Here is a 20,243-nt window from a genome sequence, read left to right as displayed (position 1 = left end):
TTATAATATATGTTCATATCTATCAAAAGTAAAAAGACGTGTATGTGAACAAATGATACAACATCAGGATACTGATTATCTCTGAGATGGGGTGGAACATGTGGGGATCTTTAATTATATTAGGAATGCCTTATTTCCTAACCTAGGTGGTGTATGCATTAGTATTGATTATTCTTTTCTAAACTTTTCCTTTTGTCTTATTTTATACATGATCTAAAACAAAATGGGGACATTTACTGAATAATATATTAATACCAGTTATTACTTTATGTGTTTTTTAAATATTCCACATTTTTAAAAATACATGAAAAATTATTTAGAGGTTGGATTCACTTTAGTTTTTAAGTTACATACAAAATTAGGTTAATTTTGGACAGAATCCATTAACTTCCTGCTTTGAAAGTTGAAAACCTTAGCACTCACATTTCCTCCCATTTTTTCTCCCAATTTTTGTTATGTAATTTTTACACTGTCCCAGTTTGTAACAGTCACAGTCCATTCTGTAACTGTGATACCATAGTTCTTTAGCACTGGATCTGTATTTTAGCTGAAGCAATCTCCTCACCATCCTCTCACCACAACTTCTCCTTGAGTCTTTAATTCCTAATTTTGCTGCTGAGTGGTTTTTTTTCTAGTGGAGCTCATATGTGCTCCTTTCCCTAAATTCTCTCATGTTTAAGAATACCTGCTTGGGGGACAGCTGGGCGGCTCAGTCAAGGTTGGGTGTCCAACTTTGCTTCAGGTCATGATCACACTGTTCATGGGTTTGAGCCCCATATTGGGCTCTGTGCTGACAGCTCAGAGCCTGAAGCCTGCTTCCGATTCTGTGTCTCATTCTCTCTGCCCCTCCCCTGCTCACACTCTGTCTCTCTCTCAAAAATAAATAAAACATAAAAGAAAAAAAAAAAAGAATACCTGCTTGCTAGCTTTACAGCTGAATGACATCTTGGCTGGGTATAATACCTTGGGCCATCCTTTCTTGCCTTTAGAACTTTGCAGATGCTGCTCCCTTGAAAAATACTGCAGTGAATGTTGCTATGGAGAAGCCCAAGGCTAGTCTGATTTTTCCCCCTTTCATGTGGCTTGCTCTCCTGTTTGGAAGCCTCATTCTCACTCTCTCTCCTTCTCCCTCTCTCTCCTTTCTCTATTCTTTTTTAAAGTCACACTATTATATTTTACTTAGGTAGAAATAACTAAAATCCATCCAGGGTAATGTCTTTACAAAATGGACTGCATACCACTATAATACTTTTATGGAGTTCTGGTTGTGCGAGGTCTTTCCTCAGGACTGGCATGGCTTCTAAAAATACTAATATACCTAATGTTCTGTCTGTAAGCTTGAAAGAGGAAAGAAACAGAGAGCGCCCAAACCCCTAGATGATTTAATCTACTTCTCTTTCAAATGACACAGAGGGTGCTCAATCTGTATCTTATGCATTTTGTTCCTCATGGTCAATGAGTCAGCTCAAGAGCCTGTCAGAGACACTAAGGTACTGGCAGGTCCCAATAACCTGGCACAGATGAACAAGCCAAAGTTCTTCCATAACAGGCTGTGACTCTTTTCACAACTCAGAAAAGCAAACGCAAGGCAAAAACAATATTGATGCAATAAAACATAAGAAATTCCAAGCACTAAATAAATTCTTCTGGGAGCTCAGTTCAAGATAACAGAATATTGAACAACTAGTTCTAAGACCTGGACACACAGATAAGCAAAGACAAACTTCAGGAATTCAGAAGCAGGTGTCTTTCAGAACTGCAGCCATCCCTCTCACAAACCTCTCCTTGATGGCTGCTATCACAATGACAATCACAGCACAGGCCACAGGCCCCACCACCCACAGGGTCCTGGTATTCCAATCACAGTGTCTGACCATCCGAAGATCATGGCAAAGGCTCTGTGGAGGCTGAACATGAGCCCAGCCAGAGGAGGCACAGAACTACCTGAGAGGCTTTCCATCCAATAATTTGTCCTTTATCCTAAAAGTTCAATAACTTGATCAAATCCGGTCTTGTTGAACAGCTATACAATTTTCCTGAAACCTCTTGTTCTATTTCAATCCATTTGTCCTATTTGTTAGGTTCTTTTCTTCAGCGACAGCAATTATCTTTATATTGGATCTCCTGTCTTCCATGTGTCTTTGCTTTTCTAATTATTTCAACCTGTATTCGCTGGAATGTCTATAAAGCTGTCAGTAATTCAATTTTCTTTCTAGTTTTTGCTGTATATAATTTATTTACATTTCCTTAAATGTGTAATCTCCCATTTCATCTCATTGTTGTTATTTTCCTGTCTCTCAGTTTGTTTTTCTGAATTCAAATCCTCATTAAGTTGACATGCAGCATGCAGCAGCTGGAAGGAATCTCCTTATTTTTCCTCTATGATAGCTGACAGCATTTACAAGCTGTTTTCTTCCTCTTTATTTTTCCATCATAGAATATGATGTGTTAGCTACAACATCATTTATTTCATCTTGCTGGTGATTAGACATTACCCTCCAGACATTTATAAAGTGTGGGTGATTTCTTAGTTCTTTTTCTGGAATATCTAAGACAAGTTATCCTTCCATCCTAGCTTTATTGTGAGAGCTGGTATTTCATCTTCTATCCACTTTTCTGAAGTCTGAGGACATGCTGGGGCTCAGATGGAGGAGTATGCAGTCTATTAGAATAAATTACCCAGACTCTGCTCTCCTCTGAGATTTTAAGTGTCCTACCCCAGTGGTCAATGCATATCCCAAATTAAAAGAAGCCTTGACTTCTGGACAGAGAGAGTCAGCCATTCAATTGATTTTCCCTCTTTTCACCCAATCCTCCTCAGCAACAATTTCTAATTTCTCTGACTCTTGAATTAAGAGGGTGAAACAACAATGATACTCATTCAGTTTGCTTCTTTCAGATTTGGGACTATTTGTGAGAACTCTCAGAATCTCACCCACATGGTTTCTATGGGGTAGAACAGGGGGTCAGTCTTACTGTTTCTGTGAATCTGTTTTAAAGTTTCCTGGGGGCACCTGGGTGGCTCAGTCCATTAAACATCTGGCTCAGGTCATGATTTCACAGTTGCACAAGTTAGAGCCCCACAATGGGCTCTGTGCTGATGGTGCAGAGCCTGCTTGGAATTCTCCCTCTCTTTTACCCCTCCCTTGCTTGTGCTGTCTCTGTCTCTCTCAAAATAAATACACTTTAAAAAAAAAAAAAAGGAGTTTACTGGATTAGGTATTTGGTTATCTGCTACTCAATATCCTACTTTAAAAAAATTTTTTTTTAATTTTTAATGTTTATTCATTTTTGAGAGACAGACAGAGTGTGAGCAGGGAGGGGCAGAGAGAGAAGGAGGCACAAATTTGGAAGCAGGCTCCAGGCTCTGAGCTGTCACAGAGCCTGATGTGGGGCTCAAACTCACAAACCACAATATCATGACCTGAGCCGATGTCCAACACTTAATCAATTGAACCACCCAGGAGCCCCACGCAAATAATGTTTTTAAACTCTTTTTTGCTTAAGGGAAGAAAATTCAGTGATAAAATTTCAATTGGAAATCTTAACCCTGGAGACAAAGACCAAAATGGGCAACATAATGACATAAAATGGGCATTGCTTTTTAACACAAGTTAGAAGTTTTGGGTTAACAGGGTTGTGGGAAAAATAGACGGTAAGTTCAATTGCTGAAATATGGTTATGTAAGAGTATAAATGATGATTAAGTTTATAATGTAAGTTCCAGAAACACTTCTTCTAAAAGGAGTCACTATATTTACCTTTCATGAGTTAGTAAAATTGTATTTGAAACTATATTAATATTTACATGAAATACATAAAGCTATAAAAATCATGTTCTGATCAAGTACAAAAAGAAAAAATGTTACAATCTAAAAAACAAATGTGGCATATGAGGTACACCAGTCAAATAAAAGCAAGAGGTGACATTAATATTTCTAGGAACAGATATTTGTGAAGGAAGCAAAGAATTCATTTACTCTCCCACTCACTTGGTAAATACTTATTTAAGCTCATTCTATGAGTGAAGCCCTGAGCTGAGTGAGCAAACAAGGTCTCTAACCATGGAGAATGTATAATAGAAAAGGCAAAACCTGAGAAGCACAAGGGGTACACGTAGCATTAAAAATGATGAACGCTGCTCTAAAAGAAATGACAATTCTGAAAAAGAACAGGGAGAGCCTGTCTGAACTGGATGATCATCAGGGAAGATCTCTTGTGGGACAGTTAACTGAAATCTAAACGGTGAGAAGAAAACAGCCCTGGGGTACAACAGCAAGAAGAATCTGGATTGAGGGAGGGGTGAGCACACAGAGAGTTTTAGACAAACAAAGAAGGCTGGGGAGGTGGGAAAGGAACAAGTTGAGTCTGGGAAGGTAAGCAGTGGTCAGATCAGGTAGGCCCATTATGTCCAATGGGAAAAGCCACTGATAGGTTTTAAGAAGGTAGTAAATTATATGATCTACACTATATTAAAAAAAATCATAACAGTTGGTATTTAAAAAGTGAATTAAGAGGAATGCATGGAAACAGACGTGCTAGGAATCTACTGCTAAAGCTTAGGTGAGAGACAGTGGCAGGCTGGGCACAGAGAGGAAAGAGTGAATACAACATGTATTTAGTGGGCTCCATAGGAGATTAGGATATGAGGAGGTGAAGGAGAGGAAGTATCAAAGTCATTCCCAGATTTTTTGCTTTGAGAGACGATAATGCCAAATACAGGGGTAAAAATCACATCAATGGTAGAATACTTGACTCTCATAGTATCTAGTATCATAGCAGAAGAGACAATCACTTTCAGACCTTTAATTTTACCTTACTTCTCAGGGCAGTGGCACTAGAAACAGTGAAAAACAGAGTGGGGATAGATTTTAAAAGCAGAGCTAACAAGGGGCGCCAGGGTGGCTCATTCGGTTGAGCATCCAACTTCAGCTTGGGTCATGGTCTCGCAGTTCATGAGTTGGCGCCCCGCGTCGGGCTCTGTGCTAACAAACAGCTCAGAGCCTGGAGCCTGCTTCAGAATCTGTATCTCTCTCCCCCTCCCCTGCTCATGCTCTGCCTCTGTCTCTCAAAAATAAATAAATGTTAAAAAAATAAAAATAAATGAAAGTAGAGCTAACAATGTCTGCTGACATATGGTAGCAGACAGACACTGGGGCGGTGGTCTTCATGATCTTGTCTTCTTGGTATTCATGCCGATGTACAATACCTTACCTTCCCCTCCAGTGTGGACAGGATCTATGACTTGCTTCTAATCAACAGAACGTGGCAAAGATGGTGACATGTCATTTCCATGACATCCGTCCTACCAGCAGACTCAGTCTAGAGAGTCTCCTTGTGACCTAACGAAGCAAGCAGCCACACTAGGGAAGTCAAAGTGATAAGAAACTGCGGGCGGCCTCTAGGAGTTGACAGCAGATTCTACTTGACAGTCGGCAAGAAGCTGGGGCTATAACCACAAGGAAGTGGATTCTGCCAACAGCCCTAGTGAGCTTGGAAGTGGACTTTCTCCCCAGCAGAACCTCTAAATGAGAACAAAGGCCAGGTGACACTATGATTGCGGAGCACCCAGTTAAGCCACGCCCAGACCCTTGACCAGCAGAAACTATGAGGTAATAAATGGGTGTTGTTTTAAGCTGCTCAATTTGTAGTTGTTTGTCGTGCAGCAATAGATAACTAATATACATACTGACATGGGATGTGAAAAAACAAGAAGTCAAGGAAGGCTTCCAAAATTTAGGGGTTAAGCAAATAGAAGTATGAAGTGGTCATTAACTGAGATAGGGTCATCTGGGGCAAGAGCTGGCCAGGAGGAAAGATCAGTTTTGGACACATACAGTTTAAGATGCCTCTGAGATAGCCAAAAGATTGAGATGTCAAATAAAGAGGTGGAGATAAGGGTTCAGATGAAAAGGCTAGGATGCAGACATAAAATTGGGGGTCACCAACATAAAGGCCAAGATATTAGATGAGATCACCAGGAGAGTGAATATATACTCTCATGGAAGAGGGCCAAGAGCTGAGCCCTGGGACACAGCATCATTCAGAAGTCAGCCCGCTGAAGAAGAACCGGCTAAAGAGGCTGCAAAGGAATAAGTAGTGGGAACAAATATCAGGAGATTGTGGAGCCCTGGAAGGCAAGGGAAGAAAAGGTTTACAAGAGGAGGGATGGACTAGTTTTATCAAATGTTGGTGAAAGACCAAGTAAGATGAGGACTCAGAACTGAATATTTAAAATTCAACTCCTTGGTCACATTAGTCACATTTCAAGGGCTCAATAACCACAAATGGCTAGTGACATGACAGTGACCCACTGGGCAGTGCTGATGTACAGAAACAGAGGACAGAATAAATGAGCACAGATGTGGGTAATGGCTACATGTGGTGGTGGGAGTTTGTGGAAGTTCTCTTCGGATAGCTTTTACCTTTCAAAACAGAAACAGGAAGCAAGGTAATTGGCTGAGAATGAAAACAGGAGACAATGTGGTAGAGATTTGAAAAATGAAGAGAAATATGATGCCTGAGCGGGAGAATGAGAAAGACTGGGGCAAAATCAATGGACTGTGAACCCCTGTGGGAGTCCAGGATTGCTGGAGTTCGCCCAACTTCTTGCATGTACATGCATGTCTTCTGCCAAATTTAGGCAACTATCGGCCATAGTTTCTTCAAATACTTTTTCAGACATTCTCTCTTGCTCTTCTCCTTCTAGGACTCCCTGGTGACAGAAATGCTAAGATTTATTGTTATAGTCCCCAGGTCTCTGAGGCTCTGCTCATTTTTAAAATACTCTATTTTCTCTCTGGATGAGATTGAGGGACTTCTGTTGTTCTACCTTCAGATTCACGGACTCTTTCCTCTGTCCTCTCCATTCTGCTGTTGACACTGTCCGCTGAGATTTTTGTTTTGGTTACTGTATTTTTCAGTTCTAAAATTTCCATCTTATTCTTCCTTACATCTTCGATTTCTTTGGTGAGACCCTATTATTCATTTGTTTCAAGTATGTCTATAATTGTACACTGAAGCATTTTTATAATGGCTGCTTTAAAATCCTGTCAGATAATTCTATTATCTATGTCATCCTGCTGTCAGCAACTCAATTGCTTTTTTTTCATTCGAATTGAGATTTTCCTGGCTCTTTGCATGAGAAATGATTTTCGATTGAATCTGAACGTTTTGGGTGCCATGTACATGAGCCTCCAGATCTTATTTAAATCTACTGTTATAGCAGGCCTCCTCTGTCACCCGAGTGGGGAAGAGGGAAGGCCAACTCATTACTGCCAGGCTCCCCACGCGGTCTCCACTGACATCACATGGGTGAGGGAGGCCTCATTCTTGCCTGGAAGAGAAGAAAGGCCCAGCTCCTCACTAGGCCTTCTCTAATACTGGCCGTGGGGTGGGGGTGGAGGGTTGCAGCACCTCACCACACCCTGGCAGGAACAGAAATCTAGACTCTACACTCAGACTTTGCTGACAGGGATGAGGGCAGGGCCACAGTTCTTTCTGTGGTGTTTGACTGCAGCAGAGTGATTATTTGTGTCTTACAGTTTTCTGTCTTGCTGTCTTGCTAAGCTGCCCTTTTCCTAGTCGTTAGGCTAGAGAGAATAGGTAGGCTTTTTCTTGAGGCTTTTTCGGCTTGTGTCTATTGGCATTTTCAGATAGCTGCTTTTTCCAACATCAAATCTGGGATATATGAGACAAAAAGAAAACCCATGGAATCTACTGTTACATCATTCCTTGGGTCCCGAGGTCCCTAGCCAGACTGCCTTCTCCCTCCTTTTCACAGTTTTCTCATGTTTGTTTTATATATAATGTCCAGGGTTTTTCACTGTACTTACCTTCATTCCTTTGTGATTTTTAATAATTTCCTTTTTCATATTCTATTACTAAAGGAGTTTCTATTGTGCTTACTTACTGTGTTCCTCCTAGGTTCGTCTTTAATTCTGAGATACTTTAAAATTCTTTCCTAACTTCTATCAACTCATTTCTGGATTTTTCTACTTCTGATTCTACTGTTCTTTCATATCTCACATCATTGTCTTCCTGCATTTTAGCTTGTCTGGGAATTCTAACTTACCATTTTCATCAGTTTGGAGAGTATATTTTTCTAGTACGCTTTCACGTACAAAGGGGGGTGGTTATCTTACTCCTTGGTCTCTTTATTCTATGTTACTTTAACTTTTATTTTTCTAGGTCATTAATAACTTCATACATTTTTTTTCTGTTGCTCAATTTTAAGCAAAACTAGTTTTTTCCCAAACTTGTACAGGAGGGGCCTGGGTTAGGATTGACTTCCTAATTTCTCAGCTCTCCAGCTCACTCTTCTGTTGCTAACAGTGTGTGTTCAAACACATGGCAGCTTACTTGTTGAACTATCCTGGCTCTGTTCCCCTCCCTGACTGTTATCTGCACACCCTCTTCCTTTTTTTCTATTGTTACTGTCTTGTTCAATTTGAATTCTATTCCCAGTGGTTTCTCCTCAGTGTGGAACTTTCTCCTGCAAAGAAAATCTGCCTAGTTCATCTAGAGAGCTAATAAGGCACAAACTGTTCTAGCCCCTTCAGATCCTACTATAGATCCCTTGTGCTTACCCAGTACTAGAATATGCAAATCTTTCCAGCTCCAGCTGCTGTTCTCAAAGCAGCTTCTTCTAGGTATACTGGAGCCTGTCAGTCAGTCCCTTGCTCCCCTCTGCTTATTCCTACACAGATGGCAATACCACACAGTTTCTGGAGCTGTCAATGGGTTAGCCCCACCCATCTGTGTAGATAACTTCTGACCAAGCTTTGTTTTGTTACTCATGTGTTGTTGTTTTTTTTTTTTCCATTTTGCTATCCTAGTTGCATGTGTGCTTTAATGACTACTTGGGGGATTCAGAAACTATGCCACTGCTGCCATAGTTCCAGAATCCCTTAAAGAACAGATGCTGGTTTTTGACAATCTTCATTAATAAAAAATGCCTAGAAAAACTCCCCAGGGCATAAAATCAGCATGAGTACATGTTCATAAATTTCTCCTCAAAGTCAATCTTCATAACTAACTTCCTAACTCCACTGTGATAATATATATTCTTTCAAGATGAACAGCATGGGACCAGCAGGAGACCTTGAACACTGGGTCAAGTATTAGACAATAGCATAATTTCCTCTAGAAAACTATAAATGCAAACCATGTGACCTACAGATAAGCTAATTAAGAGGTAAAATAACCCCCAATTTTTGTAGAGCCCCCCCATGTGTACCTAAAACAAAATATGAGAGATGGTATCTAGAAAAGATGAATTACTACTTATGATAAAAACACATTCTTTGTGCCTCCCACCTTCAAAAACTAAGGATATGTCAAACAAATTCTGGAACACCACTACCAAAATATTAACAGTGATTTTCTGGGTGATGGAATTACTGATGATTTCTTTTCTTTTTATCTCTACTTTATAAATTTTTGAAATGGAAAACTAGTCAGCTTCTTGCAAAAATGTTTAAAACAACTTACGCTAGAACCATGTTGTAATCTGAGTGGTTGAACATATATCCTCCAACAACCCACATTATATTTCCATTGACCACAGCTTTGTGAGAGGCTCTGGGGAGCTTTAGGTTAGAATATTCCTCTCGAGTCCAAAATGACTGGTTAGCTGGTACAGGAATTGAACATCCAGGACCTAATAAAACAGAATAAATTAGATTCACAAAATGCAGCTTTAAAGTTACTGCATTTCAAGTTTTAATCATATAAATGTAACAAATATCTAAAGTATACTTAGTTTTCCTTTAGTATCTAAATATCAAAGTCCTTTAATTCGTGCTTTCAATTCACTCAAAGCTAGTGACCAAGGGTCATCTCCAATAAAATTGAAAATCACACACTTTTCTAATCATGACCTGACCATATCCAGGTTAGGATTTTTTAGTAATGAAATACTTGCTTAAGCAGCTCTCAGAGGAAAGACCGGACAAAGGAATTATTAATTCAAATGAAAAACTTTCAGACTAAAATTTAAAGACTAGTCCCAGTAGTAATAATAGAAACTATTCATTTCCTGGAAAATCAAGAAACTCCACTGTTGGGGGTGTGGCTCCTGCTGCAGGCTTGTGCACAGTGGGAGGTACTCAAATACTTCAATTACTTAACCCTTTGATGTCGGCCAAACCGCACAAAGCATTAAACAAGCACATTTCCTTTCAAAATAAAAGTGCTTGGTAGAAAGGGTAATGTATAAAGAAAATTACTAAATCAGTAACAGCTGTTATCATAGATTCCCTGAAAGAATTTGCTACAATTTCTTTAATAATCTCTATCTGCAGATAATTCCACTCACTGACTGTTTTAGGATTCTATTATATAATAGACCCCAATTTTTTTTGGAATTTATTGAAAGTATCTGAGAGATACCATTATTATTAGTTTTTGTCCCACCTCCCAGCTTGGTTCTCTGCTATGTCTTCTTAAGGTTGAGACCAAGCCCTCAAACTTTCATGAATGAATTGCAAAGAATGTCAAACCCCTCCACAATTCTCAAGAGACCACAACCACACATTTGTGAAATTCAAAGATTTGTAAGAATCTGAATAAAGAGATGCAAAAACTTAAATGCTACATATTAACATATATTATATATATATATATATATATATATATTAACATATATTATATATATGGTATATACCCAAGGAATAAAGTCAATGTAGAACATAAGGAACTAGGAAGATGCGGTAAACTGGAAGAAAAGCAAAGATAAAAGAAGCTCCTACCCTGCCAGTCTGGGAAGCAGGAGCATCCTCTGACATCACTTGAATTGCAAATGCCTCGATCAGGGAAACCACAGTCCTGTATACAATGAGGAATGTCACATGCTTCACCTTTCCAGTTTTCAGAACATTCACATTGGACAGTGTTGCTGCTATTACTGATCTTACATTCTCCTCGGCCTGAGCAATTGTTCGGACACATGTCAAAACTAAAAAACAGTTGGGGAAAATTAAATCAACACAAAGCAACGCTTCAATTAATTTAGCAAAACTTCTGCCTACACAAGGTTTAAGACTATCTGTCACTGGCTCTCCAGTTCATTCACGAGCATAACGGCAGTACTTACCTTTCAGCCAAAGTGGGGTCACTCAACACTGCATAACTAGGGCATATCAACCCTGTTGGATTCTCATAAGAAGAGACAAGTTAAAAAACTTACTTAGGAAGAAGAAATTCTTACAAAATGTCCACATTTAACTTCTCAAGGGTGGGAAGACTATGCTGCTCTTGGTGGCCCCATCAGTGACGAGCATTAGGAAATGAGGTTGCAAGTTTGGAGGAAAAGGATGAAACAAACGGCTAACAATACATTATACCATCTTCATGATACATATACCTCTGAGAGTTCAGAGAATATAAGATTATTGACCGGATTGGTGTATTTAAAATTCCTCAGTAAGTTTATCTACTCATGTCAGAGAGAAGAAAAAGGAAGGACCAGTTTCACTCAACAGCTTAACTATAATGTGTCTCATAATAACATGACTTTAAGATAACTGTATTGTCAGCATTCTGAAGACATAATTCAGATTTTAAGGGAGGGGACAATAACCAAACTATCAAGATACTTTTAAGAGTACAGATTTCTTCTAAGGCCTATACATAAAACTAAAAAGAAATTTTGCAGCAAAGCATGTAAGAAAATTAGGAATCAGCTATTAAAAACAAGCTAATTAGGGGCACCTGGGTGGCTCAGTGCGTTAAGTGCCCGACTCTTGGTTTCGGCTCAGGTCATGATCTCATAGTTGGTGAGTTTGAGCCTTGCGTTGGGCTCTGTGCTGTCAGTGTGGAGCCTGCTTGGGATTCTCTCTCTCTCCCTTTCTCTCTGGCCCTCCCCTGCTTGTACTCTGCCTCTCAAAATAAATAAATAAACTTAAAAAAAAAAAGCTAATTAATGTTCATACCTACACTGAAATATCAGTTTATGACGTATTTATAAAATTCTATATTTGTATACAGTATTTTAATAATCTATATAATTATAATGAAAGAAATGTGTATGCCTCCTTTTGAAGCCCCAGTAAGCTGATTAAGTACACAAAGTATTTGGTTAGAAAAGCTAAATGACATTCTTGTAGGCCTCTACCAAGAGGTGCCTACTGTCTCTCTGTAATAATACAAACACGGAAGTGAAGCTTCAGTTTCATCTTTTTCAAAAAAAAGGCCTTTGGGGTGCTTGGGTGGCTCAGTTGGTTGAGTGTCTAACTCTTGGTTTTGGCTCAGGTCAGGATCTCACAGTTCATGGGTTTGGGCCCCTGCATCAGGTTCTGCACTCACAGTGTGGAGCCTGCTTGAGATTCTCTCTCTCTCCCTCTCTCTCTGCCCTCCCCTGCTCACACACACTCCTTCTGGCTCTCTAAATGAATGAATGAATGAATGAATGAATGAATGAATGAATGAATCTTTTTTTAAAAATTCTAAAAGAAAAAGGTCTTTGCAAGGCCAACAGTTTATAAAAAATAAAGTTTAAATTTCAGATTGGACTTGTTATCGTAAAATGGCTACAACAATCACATTTCGTTTTTCTAAAAGGCCTAAAATAAAACTGTAGTAAAAGCACTGCCATGCCAGTGTGAGCACCCCTGTGCCTCACACCAAAAATATGTCAAATTAGAATTTCCTACTGCCACACTTATTAACCATATACAAGGGAATGGCACTCAACCAAAATCTAATGTTGCTGAAAAATGAAGAGAAGGGAGTAACCCTTAACGCGTTTTGAACTAAAGGAGGGAAAATATAACAGCCTCTCTTACACCTCAACTTCCCCACTCCAGTGCCCTTAGGCAGAGGTTTATCTCATGTGCCAAAAATTAACTGTGAGCACTCTCTAAAGTTACATAAAATCTCAGGGCGCCTGGGTGGCTCAGTCTGTTGAGCGTCCAATTCTTGGTTTTGACTCAGGTCAAGATCTCACAGTTCGTGGGTTGGAGCCCTGCATCAGGCTCCACACTGACACCATGGAGCCTGCTTGGAATTCCCTCTCCCTCTCTCTCTGCCCCTCCCCCACTTGTGCTTGCACTCACTTTCTCTCTCTCTCAGAATAAGTAAATAAACTTTAAAATTAAATAAATAGGAGCGCCTGGGTGGCTCAGTCAGTTAGGCGTCTGACTCTTGATCTCAGCTCAGGTCATGATCTCAAGGTGTGTGAGTTCAAGCCCCACATCAGGCTCTGCACTGATGGCATGGAGCCTGCTTCAGATTCTACCTCTCTTCTCTCTGCCCCTCACCTGTTTGTGCTCTAAATAAATAAATAAATAAATAAATAAATAAATAAAGTTACATAAAAATCTCAAAACACAAACATCATTTTTTAATCTCTGAAAAGTGAAAGTGGCAGGTAATAATACATCAAGACATCTGTTTGTATGTCTAAACTGGAGTAATGAGAAAAATTGGTCTAATTATCTGTGCTTAAAATATGACTCAGAAATAAAATGAAGTGTCAATTTGTGTGAAAATAAAATATAACTATTTTTTTCTTCTTTTAAAAGAAAATCAGGGAACATCTAAGTAGCTGTGGGTAGCCAGTCTCAAGGGTCCCCCAGCTACGGTCAGACCAAAGCTAGGATTCAGTGCAACTTGAGGATGCCTGTAAAAAGAATAACAATGTTTTATGTATGTGTTTCTAGGCATTCTTCTGGGAATAAAGATCATCGTTTTATTTGGCTTTTCAAAGGGTCTGGAACCCCTAAAATGGTTTAGGACTCCTTTTTAAAGAACAGAGATCTTGGAACCAAGAAGCTATTAAAATTTAGGATAACCTCAACCTTCCTTCACTTAACAAATAAATACTAATTCTGGTCTCCAGGAGAGATCAAGGCTCCCTTAACCAATCAGGGTAAGAATAACATGCGTTTCTTGGTCACAGAGCTAGAACTCTCCAGTGATAGGGCAAAGGGTTTCCAATGTCAAGGGGTGCTTGAATTGTGCCCCCTCCAGGGGTGCTCCCTCCCTGGAGTTTCTCTTCTCCCTCTTCTCCCTCAAGGCTGCTATTATGAGGGGGCTTGCAAGAGCTAAGAGCTAAGAGCTAAGACTGTGCCTAAAGACCTACAGGGAACCCAGAACTAGAGGCCTAGTTGAATGGCTAGAGCAATGCTACTCAGAGTGTGGACCATGGGTAGGCAGCAGCAGCATCACCCAGGAACTTATCAGAAATTTGGATTCTCAGGCCTCAGCTCTGTTGAACTACGGTTTCTGGATAGGGTTCAGGAATCTGCATCTTAACAAGCCCTCTAGGAGATCTCAGTGCCATGTGCAGTTTGAAAAGCCCTGGCCTAAGGGGATGCCTGGCTGGCTCAGTCAGAAGAACACCTGACTCTTGATCTGGGGTTGTGAGTTTGATCCCCACGCTGGATGTAGAGATTACTTAAATAAATACTTAAAAAAAAGAAAAGCAAAGCAAAGCTCTGGCCTAAACCTCTCCCCTCCCCTTTAGAGCTGAGTGTCCCACTCAGTGCCATGGCTTTCTAACCTTCCACTGTGAACCGTGCCCCCACCAGGTCTCTGACCTTACCCTGCTCAGCTAGGGTCACCTAGGGCCCCCTCTGCTTACCCAATCTCCTAGCTGTCAGTTCCCTCCTTGAAACTTTCTTTTCTGAGCTTCTGTGACAAACAGCGCATTGGCATTCCTCTGTCCCTTAGCTGCTTCTATTGCCCCTCTCCTCACTGTGCACTCGGGCCCATAAGCCAGTGAGTCACTGTCCGCGTGCCAGTGACTCCCAGATGACATCCCCAGCTCTGGCAGCTCTTCTGGGCCCTAGATCTGAATATCAATGTCCTGCTTACACATCTCACTTGTACCCAACCAGACTCATTAGTCTTTCCCCTTAACCTAGCCTTTATGCCTGCCTGGGTCACTAAAAATCACCTTGCTAGTACTGTGATACGCTGCCCAGGCTGCCAAATCACCAACCCCGGGCACCTGAAAAGCTAAATCACCATATCAAACAAGGTAGAGCTGGCTCTAAATAGGCCTACGAGAATATGGAGAGCCTGAGAATATGGGCAGAAGTAGAATCCAGCATAACGGTTATACATGGAGCTTACTGCCTCTGCCAGGAGTTGGCCAACTTATTCTGTAAAAACCCAAATAGTATCTTAGGCTGTGTGGGCCACAGAAGCTCTTCAGCACAAACCCTTTGCTTAGGGTGCTTTATGAATTTAACCACTTATGAAAACAAACATTTCTTAAGAGGAAAAAAAGAAAGGCCAAAAGTTAGCCTCTTTCCTATCACAACAAATTCCCAAAGCTGCCTAAGTCTGTTGTCTGCATTTCCTTTGTAACCTCAACGAAGTTCTCATCAATGGGCCAACCCGAGTACGTGAAAGTGAATAATAGTTGTTAAATTGCACTCAGCAAAAAAAACCCAATGCTTTTATCCATTAGCAGAAAAATGCCCCTCTCTTCCAGGAGAAGCTCAAAGGCAGTTAGAGCTGGGATGAAATTGTGGTCCCACCACTCTGACAATGTATTTTACCATTTCCCACCAGTTTCCTCAATTACAGAACAAGTGAACAAACAGTGCCCATACCTCATGAGTTTTTGAAGGAACTTTAAATGAGAAAATCCATGCAAACTGCTTAGTGCAATGCCTGGCACACTGTCAGCCCTCAACTATGTTAGTCATTATTATTGTTAAAACAAAGAGTAAAGTTTCTTCATAAAATCACAAAGATTAGACTTAAATATCTTACTTGTAAGTGATATTAAATCCAGTCAAATTATAAGCAGCATCACTAAAAAAATGCAGCAGGGCATAACCTGATGTGGCAACAACCTCGGGGACAGTCTCGTTGCCGTCTCTCTCAGGAACGATGAGGCCACTGAAATGGAAACACATTTCTTATAAAGGGAAGCGTACTCAACAGGCATGTCACATGGCGGCATACAAATTCAAAACTGGAATTCATCCTTACAATTAAAAACAAACAAACAAAAAAACACTTCCAGGAAAAGGGGCAAATTCCTGTGATAAATGCATAGTGCCACCCTGTTAGTTCTGGATCCAGTTCTGAATCCTCAGCGGGACAGATCTGAATCTTTCCTAGGCTTGCCTTTATCCTGGGTTATATTTCTAATGAGATTTGAAATCAATCACCCTATTCTTTTTTTATGTATACAAAACTGTTTGTAATGGTTCTTTGAAAGACTGAGTAAACCTTCAAAATTACAGAAACTAACAAACTTTATGAGTTGATGAATGCCAAATATATACTACTGAAAAGTATGAGTAATAAAAATATAAATAAATAAATTGGCTAAACACCCACAATCTTAACTCTATTAGTATTCTGATGTACTTTTTTTTTCCTGATACCATTATCACAGCCTATATTCTATTTTACAAGTAATACTCCAGAAGCATTTCCTCTCTCATTTGGATTCCAGCACACAATAGTATTTGCTGGGTGTCTGGAGAGTGTTAAAAACTATCAAATCAAAGGGTCTAAATGATGGCTTTAAGGCTCTTGATCCATATGCTTTCCAGAAGCCATATACCAATCTGAAATCTCATCAATAAAGAATAAAAAGGGGGGGCGCCTGGGTGGCGCAGTCGGTTAAGCGTCCGACTTCAGCCAGGTCACAATCTCGCGGTCCGTGAGTTCGAGCCCCGCGTCAGGCTCTGGGCTGATGGCTCAAAGCCTGGAGCCTGTTTCCGATTCTGTGTCTCCCTCTCTCTCTGCCCCTCCCCCGTTCATGCTCTGTCTCTCTCTGTCCCAAAAATAAATAAACGTTGAAAAAAAAAAAATTAAAAAAAAAAAAAAAAAAAAAGAATAAAAAGGTCCATCCTACCTCACCTGCCAAGAAGAAGTACCAGTCCTATATTAGCCTTGCTAACCTGGTAAGTGAAAAGTGATTTTTTTACATTGTGGTTTTGAGTTTCTTTTATATTCCTGAGGTTAATCATTCTTCCTGTGTTTACTTGCCTTTTGCATTTCTTCATATGCTCACATCTTTTGCCCAATAACCAACTCACTATCACCACCACAACCACCACCAACACCTCATTCAGTGAAAACCTTAATCCTTACCAGGCCCTATGCAATCTGCTTCACACACACAACCCCACACAATGAACAAACATCTCATTACTACTCTCTTCCCTTCAGTCACTCAACCCCAGCTGCACTAGCCTCCTTGCTTTCCCAAAGCACATACCATGTAAACTACTCCCTCAAGGGCCTATGACAATCTTAAATGGTCATTCACTGTGACCTAGCAATTCTAAGTTCTTTGTAGAACTAACACTTGCTCGTGTACACAAAGACTAATATACAACCACCCTCACTGCAGCACTATTCAGAATGGCAATGCATTGGAAACCACCTAGGGGTGCCTGGCTGGCTCGGTCAATACAGCATGTGACTCCTGATCTCAGGGTCATGAGTTCAAGCCCTACGTGGAGTATAGTGATGACCTAAATACAAAAAAAAAAAAATTTTTTTAATTTTTTTTAACATTTATTCATTTTTGAGAGTGAGAGAGACAGAGCATGAGCAGGAGAAGGGCAGAGAGAGGGGGAGACACAGAATCAGAAGCAGGCTCCGGGCTCTGAGCGGTCAGCCCAGAGCCCGGTGCAGGGCTGGAACTCACAGACTGCAAGATCATGACCTGAGCCGAAGTCGGGACGCTCAACCAACTGAGCCACCCAGGCACCCCCCCCAAGAAATTTTTTTTAAAGAAGAAGAAAACCTCCTAAATGCTCATCTGCAGAGAGTTAGGTGCATCAATCATTCCATACCGGTAGTTCTGCAGAACTAACAAGGAACTCATCAAGGCATTCTGATAAGTAGGGAAAAAAACAAGATGCAAAACAATGGACCTAGTATATGTGTACATTTACACATATTTAGGTAAGTGCATATAAAAATAATGAAATGGAAGAATAGAGAAGCGGGAAATTAGGAAGAGGAGCCAGGATTTTCATTCAATAAGAATATCTAGACTGAATTCTACAAACTCTAGGACTGTGTAGGTACTCCAGGGTTTACAAAACAGTGAAGCATTCTGCATTGTGTATTCAACTCACAAATATTCACTGATACCGCATGTGAGACACTGTTCTAGGTACCAGAACACAACAGTGAAGAAGCCTCTGCTCTCATGGAGTTCACATTAGAGAAACAACAAATAAGGCCAGAAATATCCCCCACCCCCACATACAGGCGTGTATATGTAATACCAAGCAGAGACAACTGCTATAAAAAGAAAAAAACAGTGCAAGAACAAAGGCGCTGGGGCACCAGGGTGGCTCAGTCAGTTCAGTGTCCAATTCTTGATTTCAGCTCAAGTCATGATCCCAGGGTCATGATTTCAAGGCCCACTCTGGGCATGGAGCCTCCTTAAGATTCTCTCTCTCTCCCTCTGCCCTTCCTGTTCTCTCTTAAAAAAAAAGGTGGGGGGGGCACCTGGGTGGCTCAGCTGGTTAAGCGTCCAACTCTTGGTTTCGGCTCAGGTCATGATCTCATGACTCGTGAGTTCGAGCCCCACATTGGGCTCTGTGCTGGCAGTGTGGAGCCTGCTTGGGATTTTCTATTTCCCTCTCTCTATGCCCCTTCCCTGCTCACGCATGCATGCACAGGCTCGCTCGCTCCCTCTCTCTCTCTCTCTCTGTCAAGGTAAAGAAATAAACTTAAAAGGGGAGGGGGGGCACCTGGGTCATTTAAGCATCCGGCTTCGGTTCAGGTCATGAAATCATGGTTCATGAGTTCAAGCCCTGCATCCGGCTCTGTGCTGACAGCTCAGAGCCTGGAGCCTGTTTCAGATTCTGTGTCTCCCTCTCTGTGTTTCTCTCTCTCTCTCAAAAATAAAGATTCTGAAAAAAAGGTGCTACTTTTTTTTTTTTTTAATTTTTTTTTTCAACGTTTATTTTTGGGACAGAGAGAGACAGAGCATGAACGGGGGAGGGGCAGAGAGAGAGGGAGACACAGAATCGGAAACAGGCTCCAGGCTCTGAGCCATCAGCCCAGAGCCTGACGCGGGGCTCGAACTCACGGACCGCGAGATCGTGACCTGGCTGAAGTCGGACACTTAACCAACTGCGCCACCCAGGCGCCCCAAAAGGTGATACTTTAGAAAGGGCAGTTAGGGAAGGCATCTTGGAAAAGGTGACATTTGCTTTCATCAGTTTTATGTACCAGAATCCCTTGAAATGCTAAGTGGGGAAGTACTTATAAGAGGGCAATGTAGAAACAGATATGCTGAAAGCAATCTTCCCATAAGAAATACTGGCCCAGGATGACTCGGGGCTTCAGTCACATGTGGAAAACCCAGCACTCTTATCCTAGCATGAGCTTTAGGACCAGAGGGAATGCCAATTCTCACTCCACATCACTGGGCATATCATAGACATCTGGGAACCTCAGTGTCCTAAATGCACGTGGAGAGAAATCCTATCCACCCCCCAGTGATAAAATAAAATCAAACTATTACAGCACGTGAAGTGCTTAAACATTGATTGCTTCACATTAGTAGGTATTCAGTAAATGATGGCTAACGATATCTATTATTTATATGGTGGGGACATTTAAGTGCGCAGGACGAACGGTAGAAAGGATGGAGGGAGAAAGAACAGAGTCACAGAAGGGGTGCGAGGGCCACCTATGTTAGATGACCATGATGCTGGAGAAAGGGGGTCAGCTTCCCCACTGTCAGAGAGACTCGGGCATTTGCTTCTTTATATTTGAAAACCTGACATTATGACAGCTTTAGAATGTGCTACTTTCTCCCAGTGTGAAAATAAAACAACTGGTTTATGACAAAAATAAACTTTTACAGGGTAAATGAATACAAATGCAGCCTCAACCCAGCATGCAAAGCAATGGAAAGTGCGTGGGTGAGAAAGTGATGCTGCAGGCATGCCATTCAACTGTCACCCCGAGCTGCTTCCCACCCCCCCACCCCCACCTCCTGCCCCCAGGTAGATAAATACACACAAGCACAGCTTAGGTTGCAGCCAGTTTTTCAACTTGAGCAAATCAAGAACTGCCTGCCCTGGGGTTCTATATAACCTTTATTTTAAACACAGAGTACCACTGTTCAGAACCATTTTTGAAAATCGCTATTCAAAGATATTCATTATCACAGTGCCAGGCAGACATGGGCTCTGTGAACACACCTGGGGCACACCCTGACTTCACCAACTACACTACCCAAGTTTACTAGCAGTCCTAGGTCTCCTTGCAAGACCAGACGCTCTTCAAAGGCTGGGA

At 41.0% G+C, this 20,243-nt stretch overlaps 1 protein-coding gene across 5 annotated transcripts in view; it reads right to left on the bottom strand.

Moving 5' to 3' along the window:
* The window catches only part of ATRN (attractin), a 159,825-nt gene that overhangs the window by 97,523 nt on the left and 42,059 nt on the right, over positions 1 to 20,243 (bottom strand). For all 5 annotated transcript variants that reach the window (XM_027069657.2, XM_015078127.3, XM_027069653.2 and 2 more), the window contains exons 4-6: positions 15,726 to 15,854; positions 10,751 to 10,956; positions 9,492 to 9,660 (exon numbers count right to left, since the gene is read on the bottom strand). In XM_027069657.2, coding sequence (XP_026925458.1) covers positions 9,492 to 9,660; positions 10,751 to 10,956; positions 15,726 to 15,854 — 504 coding nt within the window. The remainder of the gene's footprint in view (positions 1 to 9,491; positions 9,661 to 10,750; positions 10,957 to 15,725; positions 15,855 to 20,243) is intronic.

This window comes from Acinonyx jubatus, chromosome A3 (assembly GCF_027475565.1).
Source record: "Acinonyx jubatus isolate Ajub_Pintada_27869175 chromosome A3, VMU_Ajub_asm_v1.0, whole genome shotgun sequence".
Taxonomy (NCBI): Eukaryota; Metazoa; Chordata; class Mammalia; order Carnivora; family Felidae; genus Acinonyx; species Acinonyx jubatus.
Note: the sequence above shows the minus strand (reverse complement) of the source record. Positions and strands in the feature narration are given on the sequence as shown.